General features: G+C 39.4%; 1 protein-coding gene across 4 annotated transcripts in view; it reads left to right on the forward strand.

Moving 5' to 3' along the window:
• Nucleotides 1-2829: 2829 nt before the first annotated feature.
• The window catches only part of LOC105916240 (phosphatidylinositol-binding clathrin assembly protein), a 48620-nt gene continuing 31290 nt past the window's right edge, over nt 2830-20159 (forward strand). Inside the window, exons 1-2 of one of the 4 annotated variants that reach the window (XM_021309554.2) lie at nt 2830-3797; nt 16857-16999. In XM_021309554.2, the coding sequence (XP_021165229.2) occupies nt 3668-3797; nt 16857-16999 (273 nt within the window). In that variant the 5' untranslated portion in view covers nt 2830-3667. The remainder of the gene's footprint in view (nt 3798-16856; nt 17000-20159) is intronic. The other 3 variants (XM_021309552.2, XM_012850631.3, XM_012850635.3) reach the window with 3 other exon arrangements.

Below are 20159 nucleotides of genomic sequence, written 5' to 3' on the forward strand. Positions count from 1 at the left end.
TTTAGAAGAAAAAAAACGCAAGCGAAATCCAAACATTGCTATAAATAAAGTAAAAATTAAACAAAAAAAAGCAAACAGTTTGAATAATGGTGCAACAAAAACCCAAAGAAAGCATGAAAAGAACGGCAACAATCGTATCTAAAAGTGCACGTGTGCTAAATTTTACATCTGTGATGAAAGAAAACAAAACAAAAAAAAAGGCTGTTTTATTGCATGGTCTTAATGAGACTTCGCCCCTGTGGTCAGAAGATATTAAGGGCATATAAGCCTCAGCGACAAAAAGGCTGAAATGAGAAAACATGATTATGCTGATTCCAACTCAGGCTGAGTTTGAGACTCTACCACCAGAGCTAATTTCATGTCAAATAACAAGGAGAGTCAAAGCCTCTTTTTATTAAAAATGCACATTTTACCCAACCAGTCGTTCACACAGATAAAATGAGAACATCAGAATTTTCACAAATATTAGAACAAGCTGTGGGTCTTTAGGCTAATGTACAGTACAAAGGAGCTGATTTTAGCAGAAACCTGCAAAATTCCTTTCACAATTAACTTTCCAAAAAAAGTAAAAAACAAAGCAACTGAACTTGTTTTCCATAGTTGAAGACGTTTTGCTTCCTTTCCAGGAAGCTTTCTCAATTCTAAAAGGTCTGGAGTAATGATGTTTGGGCAGTAGTATAAAGCTTGGTACTCATCATTACTCTAGACCTTTTTGAATTGAGAAAGCTTCCTGGAGAGGAAGCGAAACGTCTTCAACTACGGAAAACAAGTCCAGTTGCTTTGATTTTTACTTTTTTTTGGAATGACCATGACCTGGATGACTGAGAATCTTCACCAATACATTTCACAATTTACGTTTTTATGATATATCCAGATTAACATTGGTATCAAGCAATGTTATTCTGTTTTTTACCATTGATATCGGTCCGATACAGGAAACTGGGCCAATATTAATAAATGAGATTTATAATTGTCGGACCAACTTTTCATATCAGTGCATCCCTACTTTTAACAAAACCATTCTGTAGTAGTTGCATTGTATTATGAGTTAATCCACTATGATATAATAAGATAATTAGATATAACCTTATCTTTTGGGATTAGGGTTTAGATTAATTATAGCATTTCGTAAACCAAAACCTTTCTAAAATCACACTTAATCCATCCATCATTCCTTAAATGGACTTTGTGTTTCTATTCTATTGTCATTTCACTTTGGTTTATTTATTTTGGGGCTATGTATTATAGTTTTCATCCCAACTCACTACACGAGACAAACAGGATAAATTTTCATACCATTATAGACAATCCAATTTGGTCCAAGTTTAGTTCAGTTCAATTCAGTTCTTTTAATGCAGTGAGATTTCAATCAAATTTCTTACAGTCCAGTTCAATGCACACACTAAGATACATGACTACAGTCCATTTTATTCATTTAATGGTAGTAATTTTATGCCACTTGGTAAAATAAAGTTATTTATCTAAGGAGTCCAGTCGACTGCATTAAGCTGTTGACTTTGCAGCAATCCCCCGCCTGAACAAGCATGTGACAACAGCAGAAAGGAAAGACTTCTTCTTAACAGGAAGACACTTTAATTATCTGGCTCAGTAGAAGCAACCATCTCCCACAATCAAGATAGGCCGAGAGGTCAGAGAGGAGACAGACACACTGAGCCAAGGGTGCATTCTGTGTGAGAAAAACAAAACAAATACACACATTTATCAGCAGCAATATCTCTGTTGATGACTTTTCCAGTAAAGAAATACAGCTAAACACAGAAGCTCTTAGCGTGGAGTACTTTAAGTGTGTGAAAAAAATTAAAATCAGCAATAAGTCAATTAATAGCTTCATCCAAGAAAGAGACATTGGACATAGGTACTTTCTATGGAAAATATAAATGAGTGCAACAATTAATGGCAACAGCTGCTCTGTCAATGAGCATGTCCGGAGAAAAGACAAAGTAAAACACAGAAATACCGAGCCAGGAGTACTTTCTACGGGAAAAAATAAATTACACCAAGTAAGTGGCAGCAATAGCCTAGCCATTGCCTCTGTCTACAGGAGAGTGAGACAGGAACACTGAACCAGGATAACTTTCTATAGGAGAAAAACAATAAGCACACAAAATTAATAGCAGTAAAGGTTCAATCAATGGCTTTGTCCTGAAAGGAGGCACAGAGCAAGGAGTACTTTCTATGGCTTGGAAGACAAAAAAACACCTAGGTAACTGCAGCCATAGCTCTGTCAGCAATCCCACCCAGGCAATGGACAAAACAAAACACAGAAACACTGAACCAAGCGTAACTTCTCGGAGGGAAACGTCCAGATAGATCTTATTAGCATGCTCGGATTCTGTTTGACGTTAAGCAAACAAAATCCACACCAACAGCTTATGGCTACTTTTGCTAAAAAAGAAAATCAAACATTAAAACAAATCTCCTTTGCATGTGTTGCCTTGAGTTCCTAATAACATCACCTTCCAAATCTAGCCGGCAGCTGAGGCGTCACACGTTGTCACGAACAAAAGCAAATGAATTGGCTAGTTTAAATGATTATAGGATATGCGTTGGTAGAGATGAATCACAGGGGACTGACGCACCTTAACGATAAAGGTGGGTTTTGTTCAGATAATGGATTTGTGTTTAGGGTTTAGTGGCTGGAAACAGCAACATTCAACAAGGTGACTACAGCAGATAATTGCCTCATAAACGGTGGGGGGTGACGGTGTGTGGAGGGGAGGGGGGGGGGGGCAGTCTTCTGCTTTAAGATGCCCTCCCCAGATCCGAGAGGTTGCCCAATCGCCCTCCTCCCTCAGTCACCTGATACATGTGCTGCCATTTTACACACAAGTTTGACTGATATAATAATTGAGAGGAGGAAAAAAAATAGGAATTGCCTTATTTGTATCCTTTAATAGAGATTTAGTCAGGGATTATTTTTATTTTTTTTTTTCCAGAGAGAAGATTGAAAGAGACTGCAGAGGGTTGCTGCAGCCAGCGTGGGGTGCTGCGGGGATCAAAGAGGTGCTTGCGCTCGGATCGCTTTGATTCTGGAGGAGAAACCGGGTCAAGAAAAGAAGGGGGGACGGGTGGGAAGAGAAGGACAATGCTGTTTCGCGTCGTTTGCCTCGCTCGTACGGGACGCCGCGCAGACGTTTCGCCCTTAATCGCCGTCCGTTTTTAGATTAGTGACATTTCGGATTCGGCGCTGGCACGGACGCGCCCCGCCACCGGCGTCTCACCCTTTGGGCAGCATCTATATCAGGGATAGCTCGCTGTGCGTTTGGCTACGTACGTGCGCACGCCAGCTCTTTGTGCAGATTCTCTACCTACAATCGTCGTTTTTTGTTTTTTTTTGCCTGAATGTGACGGTCCTCTGCAATTTCTTGTTTTTATCCTTTTTTTTTTTTACGGGGGGGTGCCGCCGCATGAATTCTCCCACCGGATCCTCGTCGGTGTACTCTGCTGCTTCGGTCCTGCTCCTCCTCCTCCTCCTCTTCCTCCTGACTCTCACAGAGGGCACTACCCTCCTCCCTACCACTAAAGACATTTTGATCGTCCTCCCCAGCTCCCCCCACCCGGACACGACCATCACCAGCACCAGCAGCAGCAGCAGCAGCACCACCACCACCTCCTCCTCCTCCTCTTCCTCCTCCTCCACTGTAACATGTCGGGACAGTCTTTGACGGACCGGATCGCCGCCGCGCAGCACAGCATGACCGGCTCTGCCATCAGCAAAGCCGTCTGCAAGGCCACGACGCATGAAGTCAGCGGACCCAAGAAGAAACACCTTGACTGTAGGTTGAAAGCATGCCATCACTGCTCCTATAGCTGCTGTAGCACATAGAATAGCCTGCATGCACCTTTTTTTTTTTTTTTTTTTTTTTACCCCCCTCACAAAGGACAGCCTGTACAAACAGCATCCGGCCAGGTTATGTTTCTAACCTGTTTTTTCTCTCTCTCTTTTTTTATTACAATACGCATAGGCGTCTAGGATGGAAATGCGCGCAACGCAACAATGAGGCTGAGCTCCATCAGTGCAACATTTAAATAAAGGGGCGAGGGAGTCGGTCAATATCTGGGCATGTCATTCGGGGGAAATAGGCCACTCTGGTATGGGCTAATCACATCGCAAACAGCCGCTTTATAGCGTGGGCCTATCCATTATTAACGCCACTATCAGCAGCATGCATGCAGCGGCGCTGGGCTACATCCCCCAGGAGACACTTCAGTACATAATGTGCATTATCGCGCAGCATCACCGAACATCTTCCTCTTCATTTCCACAACCGCGCGTTCAAGTTCACTGTCGCGTCCTCTGGGCTTTCATCATTAATGAACGTCCTGCTTGTCGGTCCATGGGCGCACAATAGCCGCGCCGCTGTCTGCGTGGTTATTATACGGAGAGACGGCAGAGAACGGAGGGGCTGATTCTTATACGAGCTTCAGATGATAAAGCGCGTTTATTGCGTAGCTTATCTAAAATGTTACGGACTAAAAATAAGGCACAGCGTTATAAGGGAGACTTGCTTTATAAACGCCTCACATATTGGTGATAAACCGGTTATTAACGAAGCTGTAAATACTTTATAAACTGTTAATAGGAAGTTATGGGTGTAGGACAGAAGCAGTGACCCATAGGAGATTATTAATAAGGGTTTGAATAATCTCCTGTGGCTCTCTTGCAACTAACGACTCACAAAAAGGGTTTATAAAGGCCTGACAGCGGATGTATAAAAGTTATTTTTTTTTAATAATCCCTTTATTAGGTTAATCTATCTGTAAAATGATACTTACAACAAGACTACCCTTTTAAAGGGATTGGAAAATGTTAAAAAACCAGTTAATGAAGCCATAAGCGCTACATCAACCGTTAACAAGGAGTTATAAAGCGTTATTAATCAGAAACATCAAGCAGCATAAAAGGGGCCCTAAAATAGAAAGGTTCACTTTAAATGTGACTAATGAATAGTTGTTTAGCCAGTTATTAATAAGGCTATAAGTCTTTCATAATGGATTATTAGCTACGTTTTGAGCATTGTTCTAAAGGTGAGCGTTAAATTAAAAGTGACCAGAGCCCAATAACCTTTAAACAAATAATCTCTTTTAACGTCCATAAAACTGCTAACTGGTAGTTTATAAAATGTAAAAGGCTTAGTTATTAACCAACCACTTAAAGCCTTGAATAACAGCAGTTTTATGTTAAAGGGGTACATCAAAGGTACCACTTTACTATAAGGCTGTTATAAATGGCTAATAAATAGTTATTAAGACAACTGCAAACAATCTATGAAGCATTAACAGCTGATTATAATGCATTAATTAAACTGTAGGAGATTATTCAAAAACCTTGAGAGGACATCGGTATTTGGCAAGAGTAGTGTCTTGTCAAATAGTCATTCTATATCACGATATGAAAAGTATTTTATGGCTTCCCTAAAATGATTTACGAAGTAAAAATCTGACTTTATGGCATTATTTTAATCCCTCTAAATGGACAGATTTATCTGAATTTACTGAGCTGAGATAGATAGATAGATAGATAGATAGATAGATAGATAGATAGATAGATAGATAGATAGATAGATAGATAGATAGATAGATAGATAGATAGATAGATAGATAGATAGATAGATAGATAGATAGATAGCTTTTCAGCTATCAGAAAACATTGTTAGTCTAATGTTACATGTTTAAACCAATACTATACAATATCTACAAGCAGCTTGTCTGTTAATAAACACTAATTAACCACCTTTACTAATAAACCTTTACTACCTATAAACCTTTACTAATAAACACTAACACAGGTGCAACTATTGAAAGACCAGAACAGCAAAAGGTAACAGCAATCTGAGCAATAAGCGCTTAAACACAGGTAGTGTATAATTTAGGTCTCAAAATCAGAAATAAATGTTGGATGTATTTTAACAGCAGTAGGAGAAAATGTTGCCTTTCTGTTCAAAATGTCATTCATTCTCTTTTTTATGTGCAAATACTGTAATATCTTGGTATTTTTTACCCAAGGTTATCACACCATTTTGGCCTTGTATCAGCCCATATCTAGTCTACATATAGCCCTTCTCACGTTTGTGCCAATATAAGGTCATCTAAATGCCACCAAAGCTTTTTAAATGTTTTTTTTTGTGTGTGTGTGTGTTTTCTTTCCTCTTATCACAAACAGAAATATGGGTTTTAAAGTTTCTCCAGCTCGGTTTAACAGACTCTCTATTCAGCGTGGAACAATGAAGCTAAGTTTTAAACAGCCTAAGTACGACGTTGAATCAGAGACGATCAAAAGCGACCCCGACTCCTAAAAGACACAGATTGGCCCTTTTGATTTAGAGCAGAAACAAAAGATGCAATCAGATAGAAACTTCAGCATCATCAGCCGCTCTCTGTGTGCAGCCTTATTTTACACCGCAGGAGGCGCCTGTTCCCGCTGAGTAGGTGATAAATAAGCGATACAAATGACACTTTTTTTTTTTTTTTTTGCTCTATTTAGTCTTTTAGCACCCTACAGGCCATGGCACCTAGCGCAGAACGACATAGCATCACCAGTTATACACATAGATTCCCGGTTTTGACCGTACCTGCGCAAAAGGATGGATCACCAGGGACTGTAATTAGGTTAGGTAGCCTTTTCAATATTTCTCTTCTTTACAATCACTTGACATGATCAATAGAGAGCACATCTAATCAACGCAGCTGAGAGTCAGACAGCCTGCAAAAAAAAAGAGAGAGAGAGAGAGAGAGAGAGAAAAGAGTGAGATGGCTAATCTGGAGGAAAATGTGGATAAATCAGCCGGAGAGACACCATGAGGCAAGTAGCCAAACAGCCTGAGAGTCAGTCATCCAGCTGCACGCCCAGCCAGTCAGCCGGCAAGTTTGGCAACACATTACTCAGTCGTGTCCACAGCGGAGACGCTGGGAATTGTGGGCCCCTTTAGGGAGGTTTGCCACCGGGCGTTCTAACATCTGTATTGCTTTGCCTCTATTTAAAACAAAAAAAAACAAACAAACAAAGCAAAACAAAAACCCACGATAATGACTGAAAATCATCAAAAAGCATTGGTGCAACAATAAGTAATTACTGCTTCTCTGATTTAATCAATGCTTTGCTCGAACTAATTAGGAGGGATTTTAGCAGGGTGTTTTTTTTTTTGTTGTTTTTTTTTTTTTGTGGGAGGCGGTCGTTTTGCGGATAGAAGCTGAAGGTTTCTGCTGGATGCTTTGATTACACGAATTTCGCTCAATGGAGGACTTCAAATAAAACATTGATATAAATGCTAGGGGGGGAAAAAAAATATCAGGCGAAGTGCCTCAAGTAATTAGATTCATTTCTGGCAAATCTTCAAGCACTCTGTAGCTGTGCAGATATTAATTTGTAGAAGGCTGCCCACTTCAGTGCCTGTCATGAGTGGGAGTGTTCAGAAAATTAAAGCAAAGCTTTTACAGTTTCTACAATGGATTTCATGTAACTGTTGTCAAGGACAAAAAAAAAGTTTCACCTGGAGTGCTCCAAGGAGCATATACGAGAGTTTTTTATTGTTCGGAGAGAGAAAACTCTGGAACCCTCCCTGGTTCCATTAATCTGCACTAAAGTACTTGTTTAGCTGGTTTGTACTTTGAGAATGAGACACTTTCTATTTCCAACTGAAGGGGCCTGTCTTGTATAAGGCAGGGTGTATCACGCCGAGCGTGAAATGTTAAAGGCAGCATGAAATGTATTCGTGATGAGGAGGTCAGTGGTTCTGAACCTGCGACTGCCTGAGCGGACCTTGGTGGCGGCGCGAACAAAGAACCAGCCAAACTTCTTGTAAAGGAGACTCGGATGAGTCATACGTGAGCAATGTCAGGTCTGCATTTTCACTTACGCGATACCCACGCTCTCTTTGTGCTACCGTCGCCGCATTCTAGTTGTTTTTTTTCTTCTTCTTCTTCTACCCGGCGCTGCCTGGTAAACAAGGTCTTAAAAAGCGACACTTTATAATGGAACGGCCTGGAAAAAGCTCTTGGTGGGAATGAAACCAGAAGGTGAGACAAAATGAATGTGGAGAACAGAATTTGGAGCTAATTAAAAACTAGAAATACAACTCCAGGGGTTTATTTCTAAATCTGACCAGAGCAACCCTTCTATAAGATAAGATAGTCTTTATTGATCTCACAATGGAGAAATTCACTCGTCACATCGGCTCATACAAGAAGGTGCAGAGTAGGGAAATCTCAGCGTATATTTTGTACAGAATTAAGTGTTTAAGCTTAGAGTTTTGCAACTTTTGTGGTCTGAGAGACGTAGATCAGAGCTGCAGGTCAACATTATATAAAAAAGTGTAATAACCATCCATCGCCCATACCGGTTTCACTTGCAGGGTGACGGAGGGGCTGGTACAACCTGGACGGTTCGCCTGTCCGTCACAGAGCAACGGAGAGACACACAGGACAGACAGCCAGACACACTCACACCTACGGGCAACGTGGAGAGACCAATTAACCTACTAGAACCCAGGGCCTGTTTGCTGCAAGGCAACAGTGCTACCGTGCAGCCCCCGAGAAATAATACGTTTCCCCAAATTAATCCTGAAAAATTCACGAAAGTTGAACCGCGACAATTTAGCTTTTGAGGCATCTCTGTTGGAGAGCTTTGAAAAGCCTTTAAAAGGATTTTCTGGTGACTTAGTGTCCCACTGAAGCCAGTCTGCGCTGGAGCTCTCCGACAGCAGCGACCCTTTTGAGATTCTTCCCTCCGACGGTAAACGTCTGGCTAAACAGATTCGGGTCTTTTTTTGTTCCTGCTACAGTTTTTTTTTAGAAGTTTTTGAAGGCAAGTTTAGGCCTGCAGATGCGTATGAAGATCAATACGCGTCGGCCTCGTTAGAACGGCATGTTCTCTTTTGTTTGCCATTTTGAAGAGTGGCTACGAGAAATGGGCTTCTGTGTGAAGCATAAATAAATGAAAATATTTTTAAAAACGCAATATGAATAAAAAAGAAACAAGATTAGATTTGATTTGAATGAATTGTCGACTTCCAATAAGTGTGCTATTCGTAACGTGTTTTTTTTTTACCCTCACTGTATATATATTAAGAAATGAAAAGTTCGATTTTTATGATGTTTTCCATTTAGTTTCAGATTTTGCTTTTAAATGAAATGATTCATTTTCATTTTCTTTACAACTTTTCTCAGGGTTGACACAAATTGTGTAGGACACTGTAGATACACGCAGCATGAACTAGAAACCCCCAGTCTTGCACATAAGAAGGCTTTTATAATACAATCTGGGGGCATCATCAACTAAATCTAACTAAAGCATTTTTTAAAAGGAAGCTACACGAGCTTTTTTTTATCAGAAGCATATGTTTTAGCAAGATGAGACTATAGGTTTAGTTCTTCGGATGGGCGTGGCATTAAACACAGGATGAATCCCAGGCTTACTGTTAAGTACGGTGGAGAACCTATGATGCTGTGGGTCTGTTCTGCATCCGAAGGTTCTTGGATCTCTTGCTAGAGTGCATGAAATGGTCAACGCTTTGAAGTACCGCAACGTTTTAAGTAACAATCTTGTAAAACCAGCTATTGGCTTTTCCAACGTGATGATTACGGCCAAACGTTGGGACAAATCTACACAGTAACACCAAAAAAAAATCCCAACCTTTCTCCTGGTCCCCAAACTGCTCTAACCTTTTAAAATGAAGAATAAGTGTCGTCCAATGTGTAATAAAGGGTTGTTCAAAGTATTCAAAGCGGTGCCGCCAACATTTGTGCCAGTTACGATTTTGCTTTAAAGCAATTACGTCACAACGTAGGACTTTCTTCCACGCTGCTAACATAATGCTAACATCAAAAGCTAATTTTCAGTGCGACATTAATGCGACTGAAATGAAAGATTCCTTTATTTTGACACAGCCTTCGCGGGGGGTGCCAATAAGCGAGGAGTGCGCCGTCAAGGGCTCTTTTCTTTTCGCCATGCTTTTAACCCGATTACTAAATAAGGCAAAAACACATCGCAAAGACACTGAGGTTTGAGGAGCGAAGAACAAAAGCCCAGTTGATGACGACGCTTCGCCTCGCAGGCGCTCTTAAATTGGCACCACTTACTCCCACATCTGTGTGTCATTTTAATGACCTCATCTTTTCAGTAGATTTCACACCCTCGATATTTCTCCATTCCATCTAAAGCCAAGGTCTTAAAGCGGACTGAATAAAGTTTTATGGCTTCTTACAGTAAGTCTCTTTATGAGGAGAAATCTCTCACAGACCGCGGCCTTCTGTTTTGTCCTGACGAGCGTCCAGCGCGTCCTGAATTTCCAGAACCGTGAGCCGCACGCCGCCTGGCGCTGATAACATCGATACCATTTCTAATCGAGTTTTTATTTATTTATATGATTTCCAACGTGCGCTGTGGGCTCTCAGCCGTCTCAACCATCGTATAATCAATATCCCTCTGGCTGTTTGCACTGTCACACGCTGGCGGTTAAATCCCAGCTGATGTTTCATCACGTATGAAAATACCTGACAGAACAACTGTTGTAATTTAGATTGAACGGTACGTAGGCAGGATGGAGTCCTAGCCAGCTACGTGCAAAAATGAACATTGCCGTTTGATTTTTTTTTCCTGCAAAAAGTTGCTGATTAAAACCTGGAAGTAAATTGCTTTTCTGGATACCTGGAGATTTCACGCTCCTTACTCTTGATTTTAGTCTTGACCAATCCCCTCCCCCCCCTGGGGAAATAAGCGGTGTGTCAGCAGCAATCTACTCGCTTCAGCGGCTGGTTGTCAACTTTGTCTCTGTGAGACTGCGCCAGGTTGTGCATCAGAGCTTCGGAGCAGAAAACGTCTGTCTGCTATAGCATGAGAAGTGCGACGACGTGAGCGAATGAGTAAAAGCAGACGCCAGATGTGGCAAGTCTCCACGCGCGTTTCTACCTCCTGAGTAAATACAAAAAAAGCACTTTTTAGATGATGATTTCATTTACTGAGGGGAAAACAGCCATCCAAACCAAGTTAGCTTTGTGTGTGGAAGGAAAAATAATTGCTCCCTTCGCCTGATAACAGGTTGTGCCAATCTCGGCGAAAAACACACCTGCCATCGAGCGTTCGTGAAAACTGGCAACCAGTCTTTTAAACTGCTCTGGAGGAAATTTTCTTTGCAGAATAGTTTTTTTTTATATATATAAACCAGGTTAAATTCACGCCGCAACATCCCACTTGGATTCAATTCCAGACTTAAATACAACAATATAATCTTGGTTTGTTGGAGCCTATGGTTCAACGTCTTGGTGCATTAACCCATGTACACCTGAGCCTAAGGATGATGCTTGATGACATCCTCCTACAGGGTTTTATGGTAGAAAGCTGAAAGCCTGCTTCCATTAATTATGACAAGTTGTCCAGGTCCTCAAGAAGGAACACCACACCACAACCACCATATCTGATGTTAGGACTGATGTGTTTTGTTTTAAATGGTGTTGATTTTACGCTAGATTTAAAGAGACCTTCCTCTTTCAGGAAGGTCCTCTGTGATTCCTCCATCTGAGTATAAGGATTCTTCCAGTGGTTCACTGGAGTCCCAGAACCTCAGAAAAGACTCTGTAATCCAGACTGATAGATGCCACTAGCTTTATTTCTCTTTAGATCAGGGCCTGATGTGTTGCATTTTGAGATATTTCAACCCACAAAATGTTTTTTTTTAAAGATATTTAAGCTTTTAACAAGGTAGTCACACCCCAGGTTGGTTTGGATAGCTCACCCACCCTTGATAAATGAAGTGGCCATTTAAAAACTGTATTTTTTTTTAGATGCTCTGGTTATTTTTGATATTAAAATGAGTTTTATAACCTGCAACATGTAAGAACCGGAGATCATTTTATATGCCTTCTTCCAGATGCTAAAGGCATTCAGACCTTTGACTGATATTTGCCCTTTAAGCAGGGGACAAATGTCAAGCCAAATATGCGGCAGAGTGAAAGTCCGATACACTAACTGAATAAATTATAAATAATCTGTTATGGCCAGCCAGGTAAACGCAAATGTGTTAGTAAATCAAAATGGATGTTTGTTTGTTTTCTTACTATTATTGAGTATGTGGTTCCTGTGGAGGTTTTTACACCGATTGTCAGGGTAAAAGGCTAAACAGGCGTCTGTTTTGTTGGGGTATCATTTGTGTGTTCTTTGAACCATGGTACGTGCAAGGAATGTTTCGTAGCCTGGGATTTAGGAAGCATCGAAGACATCTGCCGGTGTCAGAAAGCCCCGATAACCTCAGTTTGCTTCTGAAACTATTTGACATTTCCTCAATAACTCAACAAAATCTCTCTTTTGGGGGTTGTTGCTTCCACCTGGCCTCTTATTTCATTTCACCCTCTGTGCAGTGTAATGTTTTTATCCTGTTTTCCCCGATATGATACCTTTTACATTTATGTGTTAAACTTGACAAATGCTGAAAGGGTTAATTACCTGATAATGGATCTAATGTTCAATAGATGCTCTCTTCTGTCTCAGTTTTAATGATTTTGCAGAAATTGTCCAAGACTAGATGACAATTTGCAGGTAATGTTGCTGCACAACATCCAACAGTCTCGTTAAATTACAGGTCGTTTATCATAATTTCCAGTAGAGACGTACGAAAACAAAAAAAATACAAGGTCAAGGAAAAAAATGAAGAGTGGTTCCACTGCTGTGCGTTAGAAAATCAGAATAATATAACTGAGCAGACGTGTAAAGGCACATGCATATAAGGAGAGCGCTCCTGTGCCGTTTCATAAGGAGTCACAACGTCTTTGGGGTTTAACAGATGCCACGCATACTTCTTTTGCCAAAATCCATAAAGAATCTGGGCCACAGTTCCTGCAGTCTGACCCAGTTTTATGGTGACTGGTAAAAACTGTCAGCACAGCACTTTGCAAAGGTAATCACACCCCTTAAACTTTTTCATATTTGTCATGTTACCTTACAGCATGTATTGAAATTTCATGTCAGACCGATGGAAACCATTGCATGAGTTTAAGATGGAGGCTTTTCAAAACGCCTTTACAAAAAAATAAAAAATAATCTGAATGTTGCAGCGTTGCATTAATAGTCAGCCCCACTGAGTTGATACTCTATATGACTACCATTTGCTGCAATCACAGCAGAGAGTCTTATGGAGTATGTCTCTACCAGCCTTACACATCTAGAGACTGAACTTTTAGCAAATCCTTTGCAAAGTAGTTCACATTCAGTTTTATCGGATGGGGAGCGATGGGCGGTTTTACTTTTCTGCGACACACCTAACCCTAGCTCTCGTCTGACCTCAGCACATTCTTCCACATTTTTCCTCTCCTCCCTACATGGCTCGTAGAAACCTATAAATGGGACTTCTTGTGGCTTTCTTTCAGTAGTGCAATTGATGGGTATCCTGTCCAAAGATTATAATGCTTGGACTGCGGGTCCCTACAGCTCCTCCAGAGTTACAGTGGGCCTCTTGGCTGCTCCTCTGACTCCTTCTAGATAAACTCTTTCTTTTTCTGCGAAACATTAATCTGTGAGACTTTCAAAGCTTGACGTATTGTTTTGTTACCTAACCCAGCTGTTAGTTTCTTCACGACTTTATTCCTGACCCGTCTGATGCGATCTTCAAGAGGTTTGTTCACTGATTTTCTCTGACAAACCTCTGCAGGCTTCACAGACCACCTCTATTTATACTCATTCATGCTAATTGGGATACTTCTGAAGTTTTTTTTGTAGCTCTGGGCTTTATTTAAGGGCATCAGATTAAATGGGAACTTTTTAGCCTTCTATATGTAAAACTAAATTCATACACTGCAAAAAGAGAACAAAAATAAGTAGAAGTTTCTTGAAATGAATGTATTTGCCCTTGATTTGAGCAGGTAAATAAGATTATCTGCCAATTGAATTAGTATTTTTACCCCTAAAATAAGATAATTAGATACACAGCACTTGAATTAAGATGATGGATTGTTCCTATTTTAAGTGCAAAAATCTTATTCCATTGGCAAATAATCTTATTTACATGCTCAAATCAAGGAAAAATACTCTCATTTCAAGAAGATTTTTCTTATTTTTAGTTCTATTTTTGCAGTGTAAACATGCATCACTTTTTCCATCCACTTCACAGTTATGTTCTTCTTTATGTAGGGCTTTTATAAAATCCCAGTAAAATACATTTTTGTCGTCATAATGTGACAAAAACATGAAAAAGGTCAAGCGGTATTAATATTTTTGCAATGCAGTATATGTGATTTTTTTATATTTTTTCGCAATAACATTACTCAGTGTTTAACAAATGTTTCTCCTGAATCAACTCGTCAGGATATAAACACAAACTAGTCTGGTGTTTAACAAACCGTTGAATGCAAAAGACCTGCACAACATGCCGCCGTTAGCCCGTTGAAATGTGTTTCACATATCCTCAAAGTGGGAAATTTATACTCTAGATAGTTGAATTTTATCTCAGCCAATCTAACAAGGATGCTCCAGAGGCAAATTCTCATTCATTACTCCCTATCTGTTTAAACAAGTGTCTGGAAATGGAACAAATTAGATCCTGCGACTTGCTCTATAAACATTTCAGTGGAATAGGCTGGAAAGCTCTGCAGCACTGCAGCTACATAATGGGGATGTGGAAAACGGGGTTTTGGTTCTGATTCATCTGCCTGCACAGTTACTCTTATTAAAATTGTTGTTTTATTATTGGATTTGTGTGCAGTTATTGAGTTGGTGAAAATGAATGCAGCAGTCGATGTGAATCCCAGCGGACCGCCTTACTCCATAGATCCAGGGCTCCCCGAAGATATAAATTTGTGTTTTTTTCATAGCTGCTGCTTTTACTCAGTAATTCAAGGCGGTGGAACTTATGGTGAAAACGTGTAAGAGGCATTCAAATAAATTTATATTTTACTACTGTAGCATAATCTTACCCTGAACAAAAATCCATTCACAAGGTTGGAGCATTCAGAGAGGAATCTTTGAGCATTTTGGACAATTTCTCCTCCAAATCATAAGTCCCAGCTTGTGCCCTCTGTTCCTCAGCTCACTTCAGCTTAATCTATAGTATTTCTGAAGGAAGGTTGATTTTGAATCTATCTACGTTGATTTTGACCATATTGTTTAGATTCTTGTTTTTTGCGTAACACACCTATACATACAATTTTATCAAATGGTCCTAGTATTTCAAAGATCCATGAACTCTAACAAGGTTCCCTTAGCATCACGGCTCCTCCACCATACTTAACAATGCACTTAAGAAGCTCTTCTATGAAATAATCTTTAGTTTTAAAGCAGATACACCCATTGTTGCTGAAAAGATTGATGTTAGGTTTATCTCAGCAAAGCCCGATAAAGTCCCTGTAGATCAAACTAAACTCCTTGTGAATATGTTTGTGATGGTAGGACAGAAAATACTTTTCTCCTGGCATGACTCCCAAACGAACATTTGGCGTCCAGATATTGTGTAATCGCTCTTATAAAGGCCTTGTGAGCCAAACAGCAACACAGCTTTGCCTTACTTGAATAACATACTCTCTTGTTTTTTTCTCATTTAGAATAATATTTAAGACTAATAGGCTTCTATGCACTTTAACATCCAAAGGAAGAAGGCACGGAGGAATAATTAACCTTATTTAGACATGTAACATTGCAATAAATAAATAAATAAATAATTAAAAAGGATTATACATACAGATTTTTCAAACACATTTATTTGACAAGAATTGTATAGGGTGGAAATGACCTTCTGTCATGATACATATATATGAGTAGGACCCAAGTGCAGACAGGAACGAGGGACGTGCATTGTGAGAAGTTAATGGTGCTGCAGAAGAACGGGCGGGCAAACAGAAAGTACGAGTGGAGTAACGAGAATTAATGGGAGGATTCAGCTGGGAACAACAGCCCACAGCGAACTTAAACACTGAGGGGTGTGAGGAGAATGACGTTGAAAGGATAACGAGGAGCAACTGAGGCAGAAGGTGAGCAGGGAGACTAAAGGAAGGAGACTAATTAATACAGAGGAGCTGAACTAAGACAGAAGGAAACATTAAACCAAGGGGAAGATCACCACAGATCTAAGAGCAATAATCAAAAAGACACAGGGAACAAAGTGCAATGTATACACTGCAAAAACAGAACTAAAAATAAGTAAAAATTTCTTGAAATTAGTGCATTTATCCTTAATTTGAGCAGGTAAATAAAATTATCTGCCAATAGAATGAGTATCTCTACCCCTAAAATAAGATAATTAGATATAATGCGCTTGAAATAAGACAATGGAGATGAGTTGCTCCTGTTTTAAGTGCAAAAATCTTATTCCATTGGCAAATCTTCTTATTAACCTCCTCAAATCAAGGACAAATACACTGATTTTAAGAACATTTTAGTTATTTTTAGTTCCGTTTTTGCAGTGTAAATGTATAAAACTACACTTAAAGTAAGTAACTAATAAAGCAACACCTATAGAACATAAACAACAGGAAAGTGATGAAGAGATTTATATAAAATTATCCCTGAACACAAAAACCTAAGGATCATAACACCTTCGTGATTACAACTTGTGATGTAGTAAAACGAATAAGGTTTTTAACAAAGGTTTCTTTCCCCTCACTAAATGAACAAATCAAGATTGAATTGTTCTAAATTTTACAGAGTGTGATTATGCGACTGCAAGAAAATATGAATTTCTCTCGAAGGTTTTACCAGTTTTGTTTTTTTCCGCTAATCGTGATACACACTAAGTCAGCAGACAGCGAGGAAGGAGTGATTAAATCAGCCAGCAGAAGCTCTTGGCCTCATTTCTACAAGCTCAGATTGTTCACTGGAATAATTTGTTTATTTTTTTTTTATGTCTGGTGTTCCTCAGACCTGATCCACTGCACCAACGAGCTGAATGTCAGCATCCCCCATCTGGCAGACACGCTGCTGGAGCGCACGACGAGCAACAGCTGGATTGTGGTTTTCAAAGCGCTCATCACCACACACCACCTCATGATGTACGGCAGTGAGGTAAGCTAAACATATCAATGCAGGGACGCACCATCTCAAAGGTAAAAATAAGATCTAATATGTGTTTGTTTTTTTTTAACTGGGCAAACATTTTTATTTTGTAAATGTAAATTTTGGAAGACATGTTCATATTTATAGTCTCTCTCATAACTACACTCGTTCAAATGTCAGGCTTTTTGGGATTTAAGAAATTAATGATTCATATATCCTGTTCAATGTGACTGAAAAGCAAACAAATAGGAGAGGACATGTAACAAAAAAATAAATAAAATAAAGTACTAACGTGTTTGCATAAGTTTTCACCCTTCAGTTAGTAATTTGTTGAGGCATCAGCATTTGGTTTATGTTTGATATCACTTACAGAGAATCAGACTAGCAGAAGCTAACGTGTGCTCTTACAGTCTTCCTGGTGTTTGCTCATTTGCATCGTTTAACTAAAGCCAGAGTCTGCGTAGAAAACAAAAAGGGCTCTTTGTACAAATAATTGTTAAACCACAGATCTTTCATAAGTCCGGCATTATTTTCATTCATCCATGAAGTTTCTTTCTGACGAGACAGGCATTTCTCCAAAGAAAATCAAACCATAAAAGCAGCATCAATTAAGGAAAAAAAAGTTATTTTCAGTTACATTTTATTTAGAAAAAAATGGCGTGTTGAAAATGATTTATACCCTTCTTAATAATCTGTCAAAAAAATCCCTATTGGCATTACCGCTACCAAACCTGTCATATTTAAAAAAATATCAACAGCTGGTCCCAGACCAGATTAGGGTTATGTGTCTGAGTGATTGCAACGTTTCTGTCTATTCCTCCTCACACATTTGTGTGTTTTTGAGTTGAATCGTACGTGACAGACGGCTCATTGAAGACAGAGAAAATGTGAGAGGATGTTTTTTAAAAGTCTTTTTTTAATTATTTTTACGTTCCAAAAAAACCTGCCATTTTAACCGGAGTGCGTACACCTTGTAGGGATAGATTCACAAATAAAAACAAAGAGATTTCCTTCTCATAAGCATAGATTATTCTGTGTTAACGAACACAGTGTCCTTTTCATTTAATTACATTAAATAATACATTTATTGAGCGTGTATTCGCTGAGGCTCTTCAAAGAGAAACATACGTTGATGTTTTCTGCTCAGAGATCCTAATTTACGGATCCCCCCCTAAAAAAAAGCCGGACTTGCTGCTCTGTAGGCAGCTGCAGCATCTCTCCAGCTCGCTCTCTCTCTCTCTGCCTCTCTTCCTCGTGTCCGATACGGACTGATGAAGCATCCCCGCTGACATTTCGGGGGGCCAGCGTGATAAGTCGCCTCGCTCGGCTGCTTGCCCTACGCAATCAACAAGAGGCAAACATCAGGGCCGTTAAATGATGAGCCGCTCAGATCAGATGAGAGAGAAAGGATACGGCAGACATTACCTGGAGGGCGATGACTCTCTGAGAGCATGCAAACAGCGAAGCTTTTAGTGACTCTGGTTGTGACCCGATGGTTTGAACATCTGTAAGGGCTGCTTAAACTGTCTGAGCCCGGCTTTTTTCAGCTGGATTTACAGGGATAGAACCAGGTGAGGATTCAGGACCGAAACAGTCTATAAAAGAGATACGATTTAAGGTCCATTGTATTACTCCATGGAGATGAAGATGAATGGTGTTAGCGGTTAAGGTTGCTGGTAGGTAAGAAGATAAATGACATAAGAATGCTAAATTAATCTGTTTTTGATATTAAAATATTGCTGTTTCCATCACTGCCAACAAGAACTGCGAATGAAAAGAAGCTCTATTATGTCTTCAGTCTCTATTGATAAATTCTGTCAAATGAAGTAAAATAAAGGCGGCCCTCAGTACCACCTCAGGAAAGCGCTGGATTCGTTTCCAACTCATATTTCAAAAAGTCGCTACCAATATTTATTTTTGTTTTGACAGGTTTTAATAACTAAATGGATCCATTCTTATTACATTTGATTATTTTATGCAGCATTTTATGTTATTTTTGGGTTCCCTTTTAAAAATGTTAAAAAAAAATGTTGGTACTCTTGGTAAAATATGTGTAAAAAAAAATAAACCCTATGAATGAATTAATCTTTTATTACTGCAGCATAAAACCCTGCTGAACATTTTTGGAAAGCTCTGAACTTCAATTTGACAACATTTATTTAGTAGAAAAAATATTTTACACAAGGAATGATTATATAATTTCATTTTTTTTACCAAATTACTGGCTCCCAATCCATTACCACTGCTTCTGTGAATAGGTTACACAACATAAGATGACACTTAGACTCCTCCTCCAACATTTCACCTGTCCTGAGTCCTGTTATGTTCTCCTTTCCTCAGCGAACTGAATTTGGAGAAACAGGGAAAAATATTTCTTTTATAGGAGCAAATCAGACCAAGGTCCCTCACAGAACAAATTTCAGGCAAATGAAACAAAACAAAAAAACAAAAAAACTTGGATCCTGAAGAAACTGCAATATATGATTCTAAATTGTAAATCTCTACATTTTTGCATAATGTTGTTTGGTTAGAGTTGCTATTTTCTCAACTATACAGTGTTTGTGTTGCAACGCAGCAGCTGGTCTGACCAGTGCATGCTTGTTATTTCACTTTCAGAGTCCTGCATGATGTTTTTTTTTTTTTTTACAAAAACACAAAAGATTTTATGAATTTATTCAAAATCCATGTAGATTTCAGTAAATATAAATGCAGAGTTAAAACAACACTACTTCCTTACTCCACTGATTTAACATGCAAAATAAACCAACACCACTACATCTGTTTTTTTCTTTCCAATATTACAAGAGTTTGTAAAGTGGCCATCTTTAAACCTCTGATGTGCTCTTTCTTAACTAAACCCACGCTGGTTGATTTCCATGCCCCTTATGAATAGTTTAAATGTGTTTCTGAGATTTAAAAAAAAAAAGGAGTTTCAGGGATAATCTGTGGAGGCAGTAAGGCTTTATTGTGTCCATAATTTTAGATATTAGCAAATTAGTCATGTGACACAGCAAGCCTGGATAAGCACGTGTTAATATGGGGTAAGGTGGGCTTTTGTTCAGGGTAAAAAAAGCCAAGGAGGGTCATTTTTCCTGTGACACATACAATCACCTTTTGTGCGTGCAAAAGGACGTCAGCTAATCTTCTTTTAGAGGTGGAAAGAGTCCAA

Source organism: Fundulus heteroclitus, chromosome 11 (assembly GCF_011125445.2).
Source record: "Fundulus heteroclitus isolate FHET01 chromosome 11, MU-UCD_Fhet_4.1, whole genome shotgun sequence".
NCBI classification, from domain to species: domain Eukaryota; kingdom Metazoa; phylum Chordata; class Actinopteri; order Cyprinodontiformes; family Fundulidae; genus Fundulus; species Fundulus heteroclitus.